This window comes from Sminthopsis crassicaudata, chromosome 6 (assembly GCF_048593235.1).
Source record: "Sminthopsis crassicaudata isolate SCR6 chromosome 6, ASM4859323v1, whole genome shotgun sequence".
Classification (NCBI taxonomy): Eukaryota; Metazoa; Chordata; class Mammalia; order Dasyuromorphia; family Dasyuridae; genus Sminthopsis; species Sminthopsis crassicaudata.
In genome coordinates this window covers 243,098,492-243,120,583 of record NC_133622.1, presented here as the reverse complement: position 1 = coordinate 243,120,583, position 22,092 = coordinate 243,098,492, and the positions used below count along the sequence as shown (strand labels likewise).

Here is a 22,092-nt window from a genome sequence, read left to right as displayed (position 1 = left end):
GGACAGTTAGGGGACAGGGTAGCAATGATGATCCATCATGTGAGACTGAGAGGGAACAAGCAGATAGAACTAGACCCAATATAGTAGTTTTCCCTATATGTACAATAAGATAAAGACTTCATTCTTGAATGCTATTCCTTAATGAAAACTAAAGTTGCACTGTCTGATTACCACATAACACTTTCTCTCCTCTGACCTACTAATTTATTTCTATATTCGGTGTCCTGATTATTCTCTCTCTTTCTCTTGATGAACTCCAATGGATTCAATTATCATTTTTAGTGTTTGCAAGACTCAGTTGAGAGGTCAGAATAGATCTGAGAATCAATTTCAATTGCCTATCCGACATCTCAAAATTACTGTCACATGGACATTTCAATTTCAGCATGGCCTAAACTAAACTTATTATCTCTCACTCCAAGCTTTTCTCACTTCTCAACTTTCCTAGTACTAATGAGGGTACCAACATCCTTCAAGTTTATTAGGTTAACAATGCAGATGTCATCCTCTAACTCTCACCTCCACATAGAATCAGTTGTTACATCTTGTCATCATATATAATCCCTGGAACTGCCAACACCCTGGGGCAGGCCCTCATCTCATATTACTATAGTCTACTGGTCAAGTCTCTCTTCACTCTAATATATCCTCCACTCACCTGCCATTTGGTCTTCTTAAAGTGGTGGTCTGGCAGTGTCACTTATTCCCCTATTCAATATACTTCCCTTGTTCCCTATTACCATTAGGATAAAATTTAAAATGCTCTCCTTGGTTTTTAAAGACCTTCAAAACCTACCCTTTTCTACTTTCCAATTTTCTTATTCTTTAATTCCTTTTTTATATTGTAAGACCCAGTGACACCATTCTCCTTGCTGTTCCTCAAACTAGATACTGCCTCTTCCAGTTACATACATTTTTATTGGCTGTGCTCAATACCTGGAATTCTCTCCTTTCTCATTTTGGCCCCTTGGCTTCTTTCATGTCAGCTAAAATTTCACCATGTAGAAGAAGTCTTTTGCATTTTCCTTAAAATTAGTGATTTTCCTCTGAGATGACTTCATGTTATTTAATATATACCTTGTTTGTCCAGAGCTGTCTGTGTGATGTCTCCCTTCTAATAAATGAACTTCTTGAAAGCAGATTTTTCTTTCTTTATATTGCAAGAATCTTTTACAACTGTGTAAAGTTGTAATTGATATATGCCTGTTTACTAGATTTTATTTGATTCTTCAATTATTCCTTGATATATTCAAATGTCTTATTATTATCTTCACTGTTTGAAGATGAGCTTCTAAGAGCAAATAAAATTAAATTGATGAATCAAATTTACCATTTACTTTTTTGTATACCTCCCATAGTAATTAGCTCTTTTCTGGGCCCTCTGTGGGTCTCAAGTTCTAAGGAGGTGCTGGACAGACCAATTGTGCAGGGAGAAGGAAACCTGTAAAATGTGAGATAATCTCTTACCTTACAATGTCTCCAAATGCCTTTAGCATTGGCTTGTTCACATAGTCAATTCCATGTTTGGCACACAATGCCCTCACTAGTGGTGCAACTTTATAATAATTGTGGCGGGGCATGATAGGAAATAGGCTGGAGAAATAAAGACAAGGAAAAGAATATTAAACCTAGACATTAGAAGAAGTAAAATACATTTTTGCTGCTTCTTATAGGTTTGCTATGGAAAGATAGGAAAATGGAACACAAGTAAAATGGTATGGAAGAGTTCAAATTGTACTGGTAGAGGGAAAACTCATCAGAAAGATTTCAGATCTATCACAGTAACAATGTGAACACATGCAGGTATCTCTGTTCAGGATTCTAAGAACATGTACCACTCTCCTATCCATTCTTCAATATGTTTATGAGACAGGCAGTGGTAAGGCTTTGGGGCTTGTTTGGAAAATGCCAATGAGTTTGAATATAATTATGAACAAAATGGTCTTGATAAAATTACATTGTATTTTATATCAAATGTAAAGGATTGTTTGATTTTTTTTTTGTTCTTTTGAATTATCTGGCAGAGTGAATGTCACTGTCCTCTACATAGATGGGCACAGTAATCATTAGCTAATGAGACAACAATCAGAACACTTTCTAATTCTAACTCTTTTATTAACTGGTTATGTGGCCTCAGGCATGTCATTCAATCTTTTTTTGTGTTTTATTTACCTCATCTATAAATCACAGCCAATATTGTATCACTTCCAAGGATATTGTGACATAATGGTAGCTGATGTTTATGTAGCTTTTAAAATTGTATAAAATATATTTGTACAAGGGGCTGATGGGAAGCGTAGTTTTTTAATAGTGGGAAGGAGGGACTAAAGGATATGGAAAGAGAAAGCCAAGGGATAGAGAATTGAGGGAAATTTTGAGCTCCATGGAAAGGAGAAGGATCATAGGGAATTTGAATTAACTCTAGTGCAAGAAGCCAGTTAATTGCAACTTAAGAGGTCTGCTATTCCAAGTAAGTATAATAATATGCAGGTGAAGTCTTACTTAGCTGATTATGGAGTTATCTGCTTGGAGAGAATTTAGTGGTTTCTATAACTTCATTACTACTGGCATCTGTTAGATTCATTTCTTCTCTACTTCTCTCCCCATTTCCACTCCCCAGACTAATTGCAGCTCTTTTTAAACTATTTGCTATTTATATTTTATATAAATTTTATATAAAATTTTATAATATATTTTATCTTCAAATAAAGGTAAGTTGATTTTTAAAAATGTATTTTGAATCAATGTTTATTATAAAACAGTGGCTCATATAGTGGTGATGGCACAAAAGAAACTCATGTATTAGTAGAAGATTCTCTCTGTGTGTCTATCTCTTTCTTTTCCCTCCCTCCCTCCCTTTGACTCTCTCCTTCCTTTATGTTTCTCATTTTCTTACCCTCCAAAGAGGAGTTTCATGTTTATTATCTTATCTTTATTTTAGCACAACCAGGTAAAATAAATAGTGGGTTTAATCCCCATTTTATAAATGAGGACCTTGAAGGTCGGGCTTCCCCAAGGTAAAGCAGCAGATACAAAGAAGGGTTGGATTTTTAACTCAGGTTTTCAAAATATTTCTTCTGCATTTACCACTGTACTCCAACTGTACCTCCAATGTGAAAATACTGCAAATGGGAAGGATGCTTCATCCCACAGCCACCAACTATGAGTGATACAAAGAAATGGAAGTAGAGAATAGTCAAGGAGATTAAATCCCTATTGTGTGCCATTTATTTTTTTTTTGGTTTCATTTAGAAATTCAGTAACTGTCTGAAATATGTAGTTGGAATTGGGATAGTGCTTCTTAATCTTAATTATAAAGAAACAAGTATCTAAATTTTAAGTATCTAATAGAGACTTAGATAATCTAATGTAAGAATTAGATTATCTAAAGTTAAGCATTAGAGTATCTGGGAAGAATGTGTTATTCAAGAGATCAACTTTCCCAGGAGCTCAGCCACCAAACCCAACCCAATAACTTATAGTTAATGTTAATTCTATTTTGCTGAGACAATTGGGTTAAGTGATTTGCCCAGCCAGGGTCACACAGCCTGGAAGTGTTAAGTATCTGAGGTCAAATTGGAACTTAGGTCCTCCTGACTTCAGGGCTATTGCTCTATCTACTGTACCACCTAACTGCTTCTGTTAATTCTATTTTGAAAAACAAAACCTTAGACTATGGTGTCTTTCTTAAGAGATGACATGTTTATCTATATCTTTCTTGTCTATAATGACCCTTGAAGGGAACTTTTTAAAAGAACACTTTAATTCATTTTTCCTTCAATATTATGTATTATACCTATTGGGGTTGATGTCTCATCCCTCAACTAAACTACAAGGTCCATTAAGATGGGGAAACAATTATGTAAATTATTTATTTTGCTCATGTGATAGACAGTGGTTTAGTACAAAGGATGTTGGAATTAGAGTCAGGGAGTCAAATCACACTCTAGGCAATTAGGTATGTGATTTTTAAGCAATTAATTCTCTTAGTCTCTTTCAGTTCCCTCATCAGTAAAATGAGTGTGTTAGATATGTCCTTTCTGAATCTCTTTTAGCTGTTAGATTTGTGGTCCCAGGGCTGTATACAGCACAGATACCTGTATACAATAGATGCTTAATGAATGTTTGTTCTTACTTGAAATTTACTTCTCTTCCCTCCATAGACCATAGAATATAACCACTATGGGAATATCACTATGGCCTTTTTCTCTCTATTGAGCAAAACTGGGTTCTCTCCAGTGGTGTCATGTCAAAAATTTCTACCCAGCTTAATAACAATGTTACATTAGATGTAAGACAGATCTTGAGGTCAGAAAGGCCTGGGTTCCAGTTTTAACATCTTCCCATGCTCCAGGCAAGTCTTTAAGACTTAATTGAAGAGTGTCCATTAATATGCATTAGTAGAAGAAGTTGCCTAATAAAAAGGGAGTTCCTTCACTGATGAAATCACCGGTATGGACTGCTGATGATGATAGTGATGGCGTTGATGTCTGCCGCGTAGTAGACATAATAAATGCTTGTTGACTGATGGTTAATAATAACTTATAGTGATATAGTAGCTTCACTTTTGTACTTTGTGCACATAATCTCATTAGAGGTTCACAACAATGCTGTGAGGTAGACACCACTAATATTATGTCTCCACTTTGCAGAGAAACAAATACAAAGATTAAGTGACCATTTTTACACAGAAAGCAAATATCATGAGAAGGATTTAGTCACTTCTCATTGTAAGTGTGGATGGTTTTATTATTTGTCCTAGAGCCTAACCTAGCACTTCATTCTTTCTACTAGATCCTATGCCAGAATAAATTAGGTTGAAGTCGTGTTTAACTCAGAGGAGAGAAGAATTGGAGCATGATAGCTTTCTTCAAGTATTTATTGGAAAGGCTATCATTTAGAGAGGCATTAGATGTGGTTTGCTTAGCTTTAGAGACACTAGGAACAGTAAGCTCTCACTTTGTACTGAGTCTAATAAAATGCCTAACACACGATAGATGATTAATAAATGGTTGTTGATGAATTGATTTCTGCCTCTTAAATGTAGTGCTGTCTCTTTTCCTCTAGATTATGTTAAGGTCATCCAGATAAAGTACTGGGGAAAGAGTTAAATGACCTTTTCTATCCCTATTCAGGAAAAAAAAATGTTTTTCTTACTGATGTTCAATTTGGAAGTTGAGATGCCCAGTGAACCAGTCATTGAAGAAGGATTGCTTAACATTACAAGTAGCCAAAACCTGCAAGGAAAAAAAATCACGATAATTGACGTTAGTGAGTATGAGTCATGAAGTCTAGCTACTCCTATACCTCAATATGTCTCATGTAGAGCTTCTTGTATCACAGAATCAACAAGCATCAGAGGTAAAAGGGATAGTAAGGCAACATTGCTTTTGGCTTCTGCATAAATGGAAATCAATCTCTACAAAATAGCTGACAAATGAACTTTTTCATCAACTTTTTCCTTAAAAATATCCTGTGATGGGAAATCCACTAGTTTCTCAAGACAATCCAGTCGGCTTTTGGACAGTCCTAATTATTAAGAGATTATTTGGGGCTAAATTCTTCTTTTACCACTTTTACCAGGTACTATTGGCTTAGTTCCTTTAAGGCTCAGCAGAAAGTTCTAACCCGTTTTCCAAGTGACAACCTTTCAAATAGCTTGAAGACAACCTCTAAGTTTTCTTCCCCAGACTGAACATCCTTAATTCTTTCATTTAATCTTTTAACCTTGATATCATTTACTAGCCTAGTCAAATTCATGCTTTCAGTTAATAAATGTTTCCTAAAATAAAATGTCCAGAATTTAAACCATCATTTTAAGGTGATTAGATAAGAACAGAGCACAAAAACTGAATCTCCTTCCTAGTACTGAACTCCGTGCCTCCTACTGTAGTTTATCAATCAATTTGGTTTAGCTTTCAGGAATTGCCATAATACATTGTATAAGTCAACTTGCCACAGTCCTTTCTGGATGAACCATAGTGTAGTCCTGCTTCTTGTGAAGCTGATTTTTAAGAACCCAAGGATAAAACTTTACATTTCTCCTTATTGCAATTTTCATTCACATAGCAGGGACTATTGAGTGTATCCTGGTTGAAAGGTATTGTACAAGGTGCTGAGGATTACAAAACAGATTTTTTTTTTTGTTCCTCCAGGAGATGATAATTTAGCAGGAGAAACTGGGGAAATACCCAGATCCAATATAAAGATCTTCAGGAATATACTACAGCATAAGCAAATAATTAGTCAATGTTGTGAAAATTGTAAAGACTATTGTTTCAGAGATTCGGAAATGGGAGTTACTTCTGGTCAGAAAATCCGGGAGGCTTTAGGTAGGTGGTGATGTTTGAATTGGATATTGAAGAATGAATAATGAATAATATTTCACTAGAAAAAATTCAAGAGTATCTTTGTGTGTGTAGGGTTGGGAAAAAGGAGGGAGGGCTTTGCAGGAAGCCAGATGTAGAGACACATTTTTGAGTGTGGAACATGCTATTTTCTCAGATAACAGAACAAAAATGACATTTTGTTTAACTCTTTCCCAAGGTAGTCTTCAAAAAAAAAAATCTGTATAATTGGTTCCTTTTTCCCATTTGTGAGTTCTTCCAGGGAAGAACTGATCAGCCTTCATTCTTCTGGCTCTATTCAGGACGTTAAGGAGTTTAGAACTATGGCCCTGATTGGGTATCTTCCTTTCCCTCCCACTAGCCTTCCCTCATTAAAATATAAATGTTTTGAGTAAAGTCTGTATTTCTTGTTGTTATATTTGTATCCCAAGTGCTTAGCTGCGTGCCTGAAATAAAATAATATGTAATATTTGTTTCTTTCCTCTTTTCTCTTCCCCCTTTCTTTTTTCTCCTTCCCTCTGTCCCTCCATTTCTTATTCCCTTTTGCTCCCTTTCTCCATTCCTCTCTCCCTCACCCCTTCCCTTCTTCCTTCACTCTCTTATTCCTCCCTCCCTTTAAAATTTTCCAAAATTCACATCCTATTTACTAAGCTTTCAAGTCCCTTCCAACTCTGACAAACTACATTCTAAGGTTTCTCTGAACCCTGACATACAATGCTCTTTGTTCTAAAATCCCTAACAGTTGTCTTTGCTCCCAAGAGCCTTTTACATTAAACATTATTTTCACAAGTCCCTTTCAATTCTGACAGTCACTACTACCCCCTCATTCTAGACTCTTAAGTCCCTCTTAACTCTGACAGTTTCTCCTCTAATTTCCCTTCCAATCTAATATTCTGTGCTCTCAGGTCCCTCCCAAGTCTGACAGTTTATCATTCTCATTATGGCTTTGATCCCTTTGACAGGACACGATTCACCAAGGCCAGTGATTCAGTGGATGGCCTGGGAGGAGGTGACATCATTACCTGTGTGCTAAACCAGTCCTGGTTCTCCTCGGTACTCATCCTCATTGGAATGTGGCTCATCTGGGTGACCAATGCAATCCAGGGGCTTTCCAGCAGCCTTTAGAGAAAGCAGCATGGAAGATAATGAGACAATTAGTCATTCCATGCAGAACACAGGTTTATTTCCCATTCACTAATCCTTATTAAATGGCAGTGTGTCTTAGGTAATTCAACAGGGTGGAATATGAAAGCGAAAAACCAAGAATAAGACTGAAGAAGATTGGAAAGGTCTTGGAAGTCACTGAATAATGGTTTCTATTGGACATGGCTACCCTTCTATGATGGATACTATTCTGTTTTTCCCTTTCTGAGATGGCTATTGAAAGTATAAGCTCCCCTACCCAGACTTTTATTACATCTGTGAGACCTGAGGCAAATCGTTTACCCTTCTCCAGAGCTAAAATAACTAGGCCAAATTTATAATCCCAGGATCCTTTCAATCTCTAATCTCTGTGATCCTGTGAATTTTGAGATATGCAGGATAATTCCCCCAGTACTTGAACTAATGATTTTCTATCTTCCCTCAATTCAAAGAGTTTCCAAATTCTCATCTTATCAGCCATCCAAAGTAGGCTGAGAAGTATCTTTACCTCCATTTCAAAACACAAAAGAACCCAGATTAGAACCCAGATTTTCTAATGTCTTTCGCAGAATTCTAAAACTAAAAGCTTCTAAAACACTGGTTTTATTTTCCTGATGCATAGAGCAGAATATTCAATAATAGATGGAGGAAAGTTTATGCTTTGAAATCATGCCATAGAGAAATTTGATTCAAAAATAAAGAGACTTAAGGACATAAAACATTGAACTGGAAGAAACTCCAGCCACAGAAGATGAGATGTTAGAGTTGGAAGGAAATTTACAACATCTAACACAAATATTAAGATTGTAAGTGATATTAGAGAAAAAATCTTTTGGTATCCCTAGAGATCATTAAATCCAATCTAGTCCCTTTAAAGTTAGAATGGTTATAGTCCTCTCAAAGAGGGCCAGAATGACATCACATTTGTCTGGTTCATCAGCCCAATATGGAGTTTAGAAAGCTTTACCACAGTTGGGCACAAATAGTCCAGAGGAAAAGTAGCTATAGTAACTTCCTCAAAGTAACAGAACTTGTGGTCTTCAAAAGTGGGTTCATCTGTTGTCATTATAACTTCCTGCCTTTAGGGAAGTAATTGGTCCTCTTTGTGCCTCAGTTTCCTCAGAGGTCATGTAAACTCTTTTCCATTTTTGGCGTTGTGATTTGACTCAACTGAGTCCCACCATTATTATAGCTCTCACTAGACATCTCAGTCAGGCAATAAGCATTTACTAATTGCTTGCTATAGGCAATATTATCTCAACATAATACTATGTACATTCTTTCAGAGAAAGATCTAAGAGAAAAAAAACATGGTCTCCATTCTCACAGTCTAATGGGGGAGATAATATTCAAATAATAATGTACACATAAGACACAGGATGAATGAAGGGAATCTCAGGGGGAAAACACTAGCAGTAGGAGTATTGAGAAAGGCATTTTACAGAAAAGAGAAATTGCTATATCTTAAAGAAAGTTGGAAATCAAGGAGAGGAAGGAGAACATTTATAGCCAATGAAAAGGTGAGCTACCCACTCAAATCTGTTTAAACCATTTCATAAGCTGGTCTTTGCTAAATTCCAAATAAAGGGAAGACTGTGAAAAGAGGGAAGCTTGGATTGACAAACAGTCCACAAAAAGAAAGATTAGACAATCCCAATTATTTCAGTGTCTATTTTAAAGCCTGACATACACAATTCCTGGATGACCTAGGTGTATTGGAAGGATCACCATGGGCTTTGTTTGGGTTCCTGTCGTCCTAATTGGGAGGTAAAGGAGCTTGCACTATATTTTATGGTCTTACTTATATCATGGATCCCTTGATTAGCCTGAGAAAAATCTATGTCCCCTTTCTCAGCATAATGTGCTTAAATGTATAAAAATTAATACATATAATTATATGGGAAACCAATTATCTATACATGTATAGATAATTTATAAATATACATTTATTAAATTAATAATAACAGCATTAAAATAGCACTTTGAATGTTGCAAAGCACTTTATATGTTTTCTCCTTTGATCTTTACAAGAACCCAAGGAATAGTGCTATTATTACTCTCATTTTATAGATGAGGAAACAGAATGAGAAGTCACATAGTAAGAGACCGAGGTCAACCTTCCTGATTCCAAGTCTAGTACTCTAGGCCCTGCTTGATTGCCTCTATTTGAAAACAAACAAAAAACAAAACCAAGTTTCCAGATCCCAGATTAAGACTCCCTGGGAAAGAGGAATAACAAAATTCATTGATTCACTTACTTGACCAGATATATGAGAAGTACAGTCCCAATAATTCCATAATAAGCTCTGTAGGTGATGAAATAGCGGATGTAAAAGGTGCTGATCCAGGCAAGTTCCTAAAAGAGGAAAAACTTCAAGATATATGGGGTTGAAGTGATGAAGAGTGGTAAATTTCAAGCTGGAAGGAAGGACCATGGAGAGTATGAAGTCCAACCTACTTATTTGGCAAATACTGAAATTCTGGCTGAGAGAATCTAGGGAATAAGTATTTGAGATAGGATTTAAACCTGAGACTTCCCTGATTCCAAGTCTAGTACCCACTGTGACACTGTGTCAAAAAGTCGTATTCCCACCCAAACAGGGAATTCTAAACCTTCAGATGAAAAGTCTGATACTTTTATTAGTGAGCTAACGGCCCCTACTGTAGCCTTGACCCCATCCCTTTGCAAGGTAAGTGTTCTCTGCCTCTAGCACTGAGGAATCTTGAGTAGCCAGAACCCTCTATTTGACCCAGGCTCCAAGGAGAGAGTCTGTGACGGAAGGTTGACACTCACTTTCCATTCCTTCCGAAGGAATGTCACTTGAAGAGATTGCATGTTGAAATAGACTGGCATAAGTAGGGGAAGGCCAACTAGAAGGGAAGAAAAGATAGTGAATAAGACAAGGAGATACTAATGCAATAAATATAGATAAGTGGGGATACCCTTAGATCTATCTAACCCTTTTAGTGGGCACCCTGCTTTTTGCTTACATGTTCAACTGGTAATGATTGTAACTGACAAGGGGTCGAGTTATAGCATATCCAATTATGATCAGATCAATATAAGATCAGAATGCTCTGGACACAAATAGTTTCTGTGGACTCTAACTTTGCACATCTCCATTTTTTCTGAGCTAATTTAATCCTACTTTTCTCACAAAGCACAATATCTTCCCTGATGAGGGCACCATGCTGGACCAGGTCCTATGCCAGTTTCTCCCATGTCACACAATCAAGAAAATCTAGAAAAATAACTATTATAAAGTAACTATTCATAGAATCATATTGATTGTCAAAGTTGGAAGGGCCCTCAGAATATACAGTGTTAGAAGAGAATGGGATCTTGGGATACAACATAGACTGTCAGCGGTAGAAGGAACCATAAAATATTAAAGGGGGAAAGAATGTTCAAACTGGGAGAAGCCTTAGAACATAGACTATTAGAGGTAGGAGGAGCTTGAAAAATAAAATTTCAGAACTGGGGAGGATTGTAGAATGTAGAATGCCAGAGGTAAGAGATAGCTTTTGAACCCAGAACACAGGAGGTTATGGAAGCTTACCTACATAGAAGTATAGGTGCTGCTTTTCATAATCAATATATTTGATTTTTTTCTTGCCATACTGAATTGAGAAAGGGAAAAAAATACAAATTACTCCTTGTTATTACAGTGTGCTATATAATGAAAGGTTAGTATGTAGTGTAGTGAATATTCATGTTGACTTTGGAGGCAGTGGCCCGAGTAGAAATTCCAGCTCAGGCACTTACTCCCAATTTGCTGTTGAGTGATTTATTTAACCTCTCTGGGCCCTGATTTCCTCATAGGTGGCAAATATAAAATAGATGATGATAATAGTAATAGTAGCAGGAATAGTAATCGTTATAGTGTGGTGGTAGCAGCAGCACTGGAATAATTAATAATAATATTATTATTAATAATAATAATAAAGTAGCACTGGAAGTTTGCCAAACTCTGTACAAATGTAATCTCATCAGCTCCTCACAACAACCCTATGAGGTATGTGCTATTACTATCCCCATTACATAGATAAGGAAACTGAAGAAAATAGTTTAAGTGACATGGCCAAAGCCACTTAGCTAGTAAATGGCTGAGACTGTATTTGGACTCATCTTCCTGCCCAGATCCAGCACTAGATCTAGTGTGTCTCTTCTCTTCCAACAAGAACTTGTTTATAAACACTTTAATGTTTATAGAATTCTCTCATCTCATCCATTTGAAATATTTCACAAAAATCTCCTTATCCTTTTTTTACAGATAAGGAGACGGAGATTCAGCTTCATGAAGTGATTTGCCCAGTTTGAACATTCTTTCCCCCTTTAACATTCTATATACCCCCAAGTATATTTCCCCTATAAAAGATACGCTTACGAGGAAGATCTGTGAGGTTACTCTCTTTTCCTCATAGTGTCTTCTTTTAATAGCACCTTTCTCCTTACTCTAACTAGTTCTATTTGGATTTAACCAGACTTTGCTCCTACCTCATGAAGTATTTCCCTTTTCCTGTTTAATTGGAGTTTTCAGGGGAACTTGTCTTTTCCTTGCTGATTATATGCTCTCCCATTTGTTACTCTTGGTGCCTAATTTATCTCTTATTTTATCTATAACCTTTTTTTTCTTAAATAAATGTGCCTTTTGCCAAAGAGGATGGTTATTGTGAATTTGTTGCATATTTATTTCAAACTAGCTATTGCTAGTCTTACCTCATTATATGCATGCGTATGCATATACACACACACACACACAAACACTCACACACACGTCTGTTGTGGTCAATGTGTCTAGATTTACTATACATGCTTGTTATAGGTTTTGATTTTTTTCTTGTATTCTTAATTTGGGCATGGAGTCTGGGATGGGAGAATAAGGCATATCTTAGCTGATAAAAAAGTAAAAGGATCATTAGAATATAAGAAAATATTAATTAGGAGGAGAGGGGAATACAAGACTGATAGAATCAAATCTTAGCACAGTAGAGTAGCACAGAATTCATTTGAGCCCCTTACTTAACTCTGAATATACCTCTACCCTTTAAACTATGTTCCACAGTTCTGAATTATGATACCAAAAGGTGATCTCAGCAGGTGAATAAGATGCAGCTCTCAGTAATTTGGCAGGAGACCAAAAAAGTATCTTCCACAGCCAGAAAAACCTGTTTTCACAAGAGAGCCAAACTTTTGCCTTTGAATTTCAATGAGCAGATATTTTGACTCAACACCCTCCTTTTTCTTTTTAAGTTTTGATGAGACCTTTTATTATTTGCCTTCTGGGGAAGAGAGCAATCTCAATTCAGTAGCTGAATCTCAATGCCCAGCCCTCCATCTGGGAGGAGGACGTGCAGTTCTTTGAGATCACCTGTGTCTTAGCTTCACTCTGGAAAAGTGATCACAAAGTTTTCAAGTCAAAGAAAACTTTTCATGCTGAAATTTTAAATCAAGTCAACAAAAAATGTACAAATTTTTTGGAGGTAGCTTTTTATATCTGCTAATAGCTACAAAAAGACTTAAAGATGGAATTTCCATGTTCTTATTTCAGATCATGAAACCATGAGATGTCAGAAGCAAAAGAAATAATCTAGAGACCTAGAGAACAGAATGTCAGAGCTAGGTGAAACCGTCAGAGCTAGAGAGGACCATAGAACATTCATTGAAAACGAAAGCTGGGGATGGACTTTGGGAAATAGAACAAATATCATAGAATGTTAGAATTGTCCAGGTATTAGAATATAGCATAAAAGAACTTAGAACATAAGAGGCTGACCTGAAAGATTCTATGGAATATAAAATATAGAATATTGAATATCAGACATGAAAGGACAATATAAAATGCTAGAGATGGAAGGGACATTAGACCAAGGAAATTCAGAACCAGAAGAACTACATTCTAGAATCTATCATGTGGAATGTTACCGACTGAAGATGTTTTATTGATCATCTAGGTCAAGTCTCTTAAACTGTAGGTCATGACCCCATCATATAACAGAATGTGGGGCCATCAAAAGGGATCTGTAAAGATTTGATTTGTATTATTTTATATATTTATATATCCAGGATCATATAAAAAATTTCAAAAGCTGTCATGAGTGGAAAAAAGTTTAAGAAAACTTGAACTAGTCCAATTTGTTTATTCTCACATTTCTGTCAAAGATGTGAGCTTTAGAGAAGTGATATTTATAGCAATCAAATCCAATAAAGAAAAAAAGTCTTTATGACCAATTTTACTTTTGAATTGGCATTACAAAATAAGAACACAAAATTTGAAAATCATGGATAGTGGGAAATCTGGTTCTGTCCCACATAGTCAAACAAAAATTGGCAATAATATAAGATTTTTTGGTAGGCAGTGACATTTCCAAGACTTCTGTCTGCCCTGAATGGATTTGACCATGTAGTCTTCCTACTATATAGTAATGAGCCCTAGGAATGTTTAACAGAGACTAACGGATCTTGTTGGGATGTTATAGAAGAGATTCTTGAATTGGGTGGAATGTTGGGTGGAATTGCAATGGAAGAGATTTCTTGAACTGGGTGGAAATGTTGAATTGGGCAAACATTAACACTCTTTCCAAGTTGAATTATAATATCATAGAGTTCAAGCTGTGAGGGAAATCATTGACCTAGCAAGGAATTTTAGAACATAAAATATGGAACATAGAATGATACAGCTGGAAGAAAAACATTGAAATGCAAAATACGAAAGCTAGAATGAATTTAGACTATAAGATGCCAGAACTAGAAAGAATGAGAATATAAATGGTCCAAATCTAGAGAGACAATAGAACTTAGAGGTAATAGAACTCATTTCCAATGAGGAAGTACAGACTCAGATAAATGAAGTGCTTTATCCTAGATCAAATAGGAAGCCTTGGAGCCAAGTTTTAAATCTGGATCCTTTGACACCAAATACAACTCTCTATTCTCTTTGCAATGTCCCCATCTTCTCTGAGCTTTCTGAAGGCAGACACTTTGTCTTATCAAAACTTTGTATATTCCTGGGGCTTTAGTATAGAGTAAGTGCTTAGTGTTTTTGTTTGTTTGTTTGTTTGTTTGTTTGTTTGTTTTTTTTAGTAAAGAGAGGAATAAATTGCTTCAACCAACATCCATTCAGTGCCTGCTATGTCTAAGGCCCTACTCTAGGAATAAAAAAAGAAAAATGAAACAGTCCCTACATTTTACAAAAACCCTACTTTCTACAAAGGGAAAAAACAGCATGCAAATAAAGTAAATACAAGATAATTTAGGGATGATATGGGAGAACACTAACAACCAAGAGAGAATTCACTTAAACTGAGACTTGAAGGGAAATAGGAATTCTAACAGGTGAAGGTGAAAAGGGATAGAGTTCCAGAAAAATGAGGTACACTGTGCAAATGTGTGAAGGGCGTACAGCAGAATATAATATATGCATAAGATCAAGTAGTCCATTTTTGCTAGGATAGAATATATGAAGGGGAACAATGAGAAACTGATCTGAAAATGTGTTTGAAGTCAGATTGTAAAGAGCTTTGACTTTCAAGCAAGCTAATATTTTATACAAGAGCTACTGAAGTTTCTTGAGCAGTCAAGCTAAATGAGAATTGTTCAGTTTTTTGAGCTGTGTCTGATTCTTGGTGATCCCACTTGGGATTTTCTTGGTACTGATATTAAAGTGGTTTGCTATATCTTTCTCCATCTCATTTTTTTTAACAGAAGAGGAAACTGAGGCAAAGAAGGTAAAATGACTTGCCCAGGGTCCCACAGCTAATAAGTGTCTAAAGCTGGATTTGAACTCAGGTCTTCTTGATTCCAGGCCTAGCATTCTATCTATTGTACCACCTAGCTCCCCCAAATGTGAAAATACATGATTTAATTAACCTGTATGTGTGTTTTCAACGTGCTCTAAGAAGGAGGTTGTTTTCTTTAAATCTTTTGAACTCTAATACTCCAGGGCTTTCTTTTAGGATGCCTTTAGTTCTTTTCAACATGTCTTTGAATTTCCAAATGCCAATGTACTCACTCTAAACATACCTTGATTGGTTGTGATTCCCCAAGCACAAAAAGTGGTCCCATGTCAATATCTGGATCTTTGGGATAGATATTGGGCTTTGCGTGATGCTGAAAGTGCCGATAGTTCCACCACTTTGTTGACATACCCTTAGGAGGAAAGAAGATTCAGTAACAGGAAAATGTTGGTTGAATTTAAGATGTAATCCTGTCTAATTCCATCCCACTCTCTCTCTTTCCTCCCACTTGCTTTCTTGCCTTCATCTTTGTTTCCCTTCCCTTTTGATCTGACATCAGAACCCTCCATTCATTTCTGCCTAATCAAAAGTATGTGTGAAGCCAGTGCCTGTCAAACCCCAATCTGCTGAAATGCATAAATAATAATTTGGGAGGGGCATTGTTATAGATTGATAACAAATGATGGTTATCTCGGTATATGACTTCAGGCTAATATAACACTCCCTCACATGTGTAAAACACCTTTCTCAGATATAGTTGATCCAACTCCCATAGTACTGGGAGCCAGATAGGGTGATTATTACTATGTCTTTATGGATATATGGGGAAACTGAGGCCACAGAAATTAAATAGTGGAAATGGCAGAGCAGAACCCAGGTATTGTGGTCCAATAGGAATGTGTCAGAAAATGATAGCTTCCCAAAATGCTTAAGCAGGAAAGGCTCCATAGAACTCTAGCTATCTGGGGATTTTTAACATGAGATCCTTGAATTTCAAATAAATAAATAAGCAAATAAACATATGTATGTATGTATACACATATATGTTATATATCTCTCTATATACATATATATGATAATATTTTAAAATAACTGGTTTCTTTTATAAATCCTGTATAATTTTAAACCTTAAGATAACCTCATTCTGAGAAGGGGTCCATAAAATTCATTAGTAGTTCATGTAACAAAAAGATTAGAAATTCTTGATTTAGTGCAACTCTTCTCATTTTAATAAGAAGTAGCCCCAGACAGGGAATCAATTTTTACAGGATCAGGCACCTAATTAATGGTAGATCTCAGACCTTTTATTTCCCACTCCAATAGCTTTTTCACTATGCATCTTTCTTCTTTACATGGAGCTAAACAGACATTAAAAGCTCTCTTGATTCAATTCTTAGCTTTTGGAAAATCAATCAATCAGTCATTCATCAATGAGCAAACATACTATTTGGAGGGTAAAAAAGTCCACAGCCTGGGTGAGCTTTCATTTTATCCATTTTCCCAGTCTTACAATGTTTTTCTCTATCCTCGTGCTATTTTCTCCTTGGTAGATGCTATTGAAATTTTAGCTTATTCAAATGAGAAAAGTTGGATATTCCTAATAATGGTTCTAATTAAAGTTAGATAAATGGTACATTATAAATTTGTAAAATTTTAAAACTGTAATTGACCTTAGACAAAGAGTGTGGTAGCTGGAAGGGGTCTGAGAGAAAATCTCTCATTAGATATTAGATGGATAAAAATGACTTTCAGAGAAGTGATTTGCCCAAAGATGCACAGCTCCCTAGCTGGCAGATCTGAGACTCTTGACTTCTAGTCTGGTATTCCACAGTAGTATCCTGCCTAAAATCTTTTGAGCTCTTTTATACTATTTCTTAGCACCATGTGGTAGACTAGAGTGGTATCAGAGTCAGAAAATCTGGCTTCCAATCTTGTCAGCTATTTGTTACTTATATGACTATGGACAAGTCATTTTGTTTCTCTGGATCTCATTCTTCTCATCTGTAAAAAGGGGGTGTGGGAATAGCTGACCCCTAAGGTTCCTTTCAACTCTGACTCTTTGATCCTAGAATCGGATTCAATTTTTCCATGGCCCTATCTGATGGCCAATTCCCACCTTTAGTGAACAGAAAAGTCAATCAGACTCTCTTTTGGGCAGAATTGGAGGCGAGTCAGAACTCTAGGTTATATTGCTTCCTACAAAGATCCAATGCCACTGTAAGATGTGGGCGAGCAAGGAGAAATGTAGCCAACTCTAGTTTTAGGGACTTATTTCTCTTCAGCAGCTCCTCTAAATCAATGTTTCTCAAAATGTGGTCCAGAAAATCCTTGGAAGTCTCTGAAACTCTTTCAAAGGGTCTACAAATTCAAAATTAGTTTTTATTTCCAATATGATAAACATTTATAAATATATAACCCATATTAATAAAAATTCTTTGGACAGATCCTCAATAATTTTTAATAGTATAAAGATATTGAGAACAAAATTTGAGAATTATTGTTCCAGATGACCTGACAAACACCTTTGAAACCAAAGACTGTAACCATCTTGTTATTATGAAAGCAGTGTGGGAAATAGCCATAGGGAGCTATCAGATAATTTCAAAACAAGTTGATACTGAGTACTGTTCACTCCCTACTAAGATATGCCATTGGAGATGTTACCTTAAAGAGAAACAGGGGAGAGATGTCACTTGGTATCAACAATTCTGGTAGATCATTTCACTAATCAGTATTTAATTTCTTCAACTGTAATATGGGAATCATGATCCTTTCTCTGTCTGGATTACCAGGGCATGGTGAATATAATATGAGATAATGAGAGTAAAGTACCTGGCAAATACAGAATATGAGTGGTGGTTATTGAAGGTCCTTGCAATGTTTCTAAGACAAAAGACCTGGGTTGGACTCCTGGATCTGTTACTCAGTTACTGAATGAACCTGCACAACTCATAACTTGTTCATCTGTAAAATGGGTATATTATTATAACTTCAGATACTTCTATCTGGATATATATCTAGATATGGATTTCATTTTCATTGCTGACATTTACTATCCATGGCCTTGGGGGCAAATTTTGGATGAAACGTAGATGTTTAATTTTTGAACTTAGCAAAAGAAGACTCTGAGAACTAGAGAGGTGATGGTGATGATGGTGAATAGCAAGCATTTATGTAGCATTTTAAGGTTTGTAAAATGCTTTACAATTATTATCTCACTTAATCTTCATAATAGCGCCATTTTATAGATGAGAAAACTGAAGAGAAGTTAAATAACTGTTTAGGGGTCATGCAGTATTATAAGCAGTATTTGAACACATAGTAAGAGACAAGCAGGATTTGAATCAAATTCTTTGCTATCTTCACTTTCCCATTAGTTCATTTTATAAAGAACATTCCTTTCCTTATCTAAAAAGAACTAGTGTTAACACTCCCATTTTAAAGATGAGGAAACCAAGGCTCACATAGGTTAATGATTTGTGAACAATCACACAGTAAATCAGAATCCAGATTTCAGGAATCCAAAACTATCGGGCACTTCAGGATTACCAGATTCTTAAATTCATTGATCCTGTTTCTTAGTTTGTCAAGTGGGAATAATAATTAAGGACAATGATTCACATTTATGTAGAGTGTAAGGAAAATAAAGATATTTTCCTATACTAATCTCTTGAAATAGGAAGTCCATGTACTATGAAGTCATTTGACAGTTGAGAAAACTGATTTCAAGGATGTCACCCAGAAAATAAGCCAAGAAAAGTCAAACCTAGATCTTTAGACTTCAAATTCAAGACTCACTTGCTCACTCACTCACTCACAGAACAGTCGTATAAATTCCCAAACCTAATGCTCTTTCTTTTACATCACATTGGATTAATTAGGAGAGAATATTGGGCCTGTTGGTAGTGGGGAACTAGTTAAATTATTATTTTTTTAAGGCAGCTGTCCATAAAAATCGTAAATGTGCAATATATCCCTTCACTCTGAATCTTAAATAGAACTAATAATTATACTATCTATTTCATAGTACTAGAATGTGCAAAAGTCTCTATAAATATAAACTGTTAGTATCAGATATTTAAATACTATGTTTTTTCCCCATTCTTTTTATATGACTCAGAAAAACAATCAAGCTCATTTAGAAATTTATATTAAGTAGGAATGAATAGAAGCAGAGTAATTATCTCTTAAACATGTATGACTTTAAGCCTGGTGTTTCCCAAAAGCCATCTCAAGTATTCTGAGAAGATGTTCTTTCTTTCCAGGTCAAAATACATATGGATGTACTTCAAATTATCCATACCTTTAGATGCCCCATCACGAATTTATGCATAAGATGATTCCATTTGGATTTCTTAAATATGGAGAGATGTCCTGTGTCATGCTGCAAAAATGAAGCTTGAGCCTAAGGGACAAGAATAAATTAGAACAGTGGTGAGGCTGAAAGCAGAACTGGGAAACCTTGGAATACGAGTTCAGTGGCAGACTACTTTTGTTCCGATAGCTCTTGTCAAAGGACAAGAATTACTAAGTTTGGAGTGACCATCATGAGGCTGGCTCTAGGATGACCAATTCTGGGGCCACTGCAACTCTTAAAAACTATTAAAAAACCCTATTTTTAAATAACCAAAGAATTGTTATCTGCATTGGAGTATTTAAATTATTATTAGATTATTAGAATATTTAGAATTAAAAGGAACCTTATAGATCATGACATTCAGTCCCTAATTTCTCACATGAAGAAACTAAGACACAGAGAGGGGACATACCTTATACAAGGTCATTCAGTGAACAGTAGAAATAGGATTAAAACCTCTGTTTGATTACAATCCAATATTCCTTCCTTTACAGCTCTAATGAGCTTGTTGTCGAGTCATTTTCTATTGTGTCTGACTCTTCATGACCCCATTTGGGTTTGGTTTGGTTTTGTTTTGGCAAAGATACTGAAATGGCCTGCCATTTCTTTCTCCAGTTATTTTTACAGATGCAGAAATTGAGGCAAACAGAATTAAATGACTCACCCAGAGTCACACAGTTGGAAAGATATGAGGCTAAATTTGAACACAGGAAAATAAGTCTTCCCGACTCCAGGCCTCGTGTTCTACCTAGCTGTCTCCATGATTTTGGGGACAATTCTGAATAGCAAGATAATTCGATTGAGTTCAACTCAATTTACACCATTTAATAAACATCTCTTATCTTATCTGCCTACTTTTTCTAAGACTGTATACTCGGAGCTTGGGAAAGAAAAATGAACCAACAGAATTGCTATCTTGAAGTAGCTTGATATACTAAGGGGCATAGTAAGGACAAGGGATGTATAAAAATATAGCAAAAGCTAGAGTGTGATAAGGGTAAAGAAGAGAGGGAAACTATTTTGAAATGACTAAAAGACAAGACTGTAGGGGGAAAAGTCTGAGATTATGGAAGTTTCAGTGGATCCAGTTAGGGAGCATTTATATATGTCTGGTGGCTAATGAAAGCAGACCTGAGCATAGGCAAAGAGAAGGGCTGCTATACTTTCTGCTAAGGTATCTGATTTTTCAGATACCTTCTTACCTGGGAAACTGTGAGTAGAAAGGAGATAAGCATTGTAATGAGCCAGCCATTGCCAAAGCTTCTTAGTATGAACAAAACTAAAGCTTCTAAAAATAGAATCTGGATGAGGTGCGTGAAGAAAAAGGAGAGACTGGGCTCTAGCAAATTCAGGTCCTCAACTGTCTTCCTCAGTGTCCTGAAATCTTCCACTAGCTGGGCCTGAAAAGGAAAAATGAGTCAATGAGATTAAAAATGGTTCTTATTATCACTGATAATTCTTTATCTAGTTCTTTTCAATTCAAAACTCTGAGTTTTTATAATCAGATAGTCAATTAACATACTAGATGCTAGACTCAATATAAAAACCATAGAACTACTTGCTTTGGGAGATATAGAATCAAAGAATTTTAGAGTCACAATGGCTGGATGTACCCAGTTGTCGTAAACTTTACATTTTACATTTTTAACAGACTTAGCAAACATGCATAGAGTTTACTTGAAGACTTTCAATGAAGTGTAACTCATTGTCTCCTTACAACAGCTAACTTTACTCATTCAAAGGGTGGTAGATATTTTCTCATAACTCTTTTTTGTTTTTGTTTTTTTTTTTTAATTTTAGGCTGGGGTTAAGTGACTTGCCCAGGGTCACACAGCTAGGAAGTGTTAAGTGTCTGAGGCTAGATTTGAATTCGGGTCCTCCTGAATTCAAGACTGGTGCTCCATCCACTGCGCCACCTTGCTGCCCCCTCATAACTCTTTTTTGGAGCCACCTTTGTTCTTGATAATTTCTTAACATCAATTTATGAACTTATTTAAAAAATATTCCCCCCAATTACATGTAAAAACAATTTTGATGTTTTCTTTTAAAGTTTTGAATTCCAAATTTATTTCTTCCTTTGCTTACTATCTCAAGGAACAGGGAGAGAACAATCTTAATTTATAGGTGTCCAGTCATTCAAAACATTTCCACATTAGTTATCTTTACAAGAAGATGAACAAAAAAGAAGGACATAAGGATAAAGGGAAGGAAGGAAAGAAAGAGAAGGAAGAAAAAAGAAAAACAATATGTTTCAGTCTGTATTCAGATAATATCAGTTCTATCTTTGGAGACAATTAGCATTTTTCATCATGACTCCTATGAGATTTCCTTGAATCAACATATTACTGAGAATAGCCAAGTCATTCATAATTGATCAATGTACAGCATTGCTGTTACTATATACAATGTTATCCTGGTTCTGCTCATTTTACTTAGTTTCAGTTAATGTAAGTCTTTCCTTTTTTTCTGAAATAATCCTGCTTGTCATTTCTAGTAGCACAATAATAT

The 22,092-nt window shown here is 35.8% G+C and overlaps 1 protein-coding gene across 1 annotated transcript in view; it reads right to left on the bottom strand.

The window, feature by feature from the left end:
* LOC141545899 (fatty acid desaturase 2-like protein FADS2B) overlaps window positions 1–22,092 on the bottom strand; it is a 45,897-nt gene that overhangs the window by 2,333 nt on the left and 21,472 nt on the right. The window contains exons 3-11 of the mRNA XM_074273254.1: window positions 20,787–20,984; window positions 19,531–19,632; window positions 15,514–15,639; window positions 11,051–11,111; window positions 10,285–10,361; window positions 9,749–9,846; window positions 7,370–7,466; window positions 5,158–5,237; window positions 1,468–1,593 (exon numbers count right to left, since the gene is read on the bottom strand). Coding sequence (XP_074129355.1) covers window positions 1,468–1,593; window positions 5,158–5,237; window positions 7,370–7,466; window positions 9,749–9,846; window positions 10,285–10,361; window positions 11,051–11,111; window positions 15,514–15,639; window positions 19,531–19,632; window positions 20,787–20,984 — 965 coding nt within the window. The remainder of the gene's footprint in view (window positions 1–1,467; window positions 1,594–5,157; window positions 5,238–7,369; window positions 7,467–9,748; window positions 9,847–10,284; window positions 10,362–11,050; window positions 11,112–15,513; window positions 15,640–19,530; window positions 19,633–20,786; window positions 20,985–22,092) is intronic.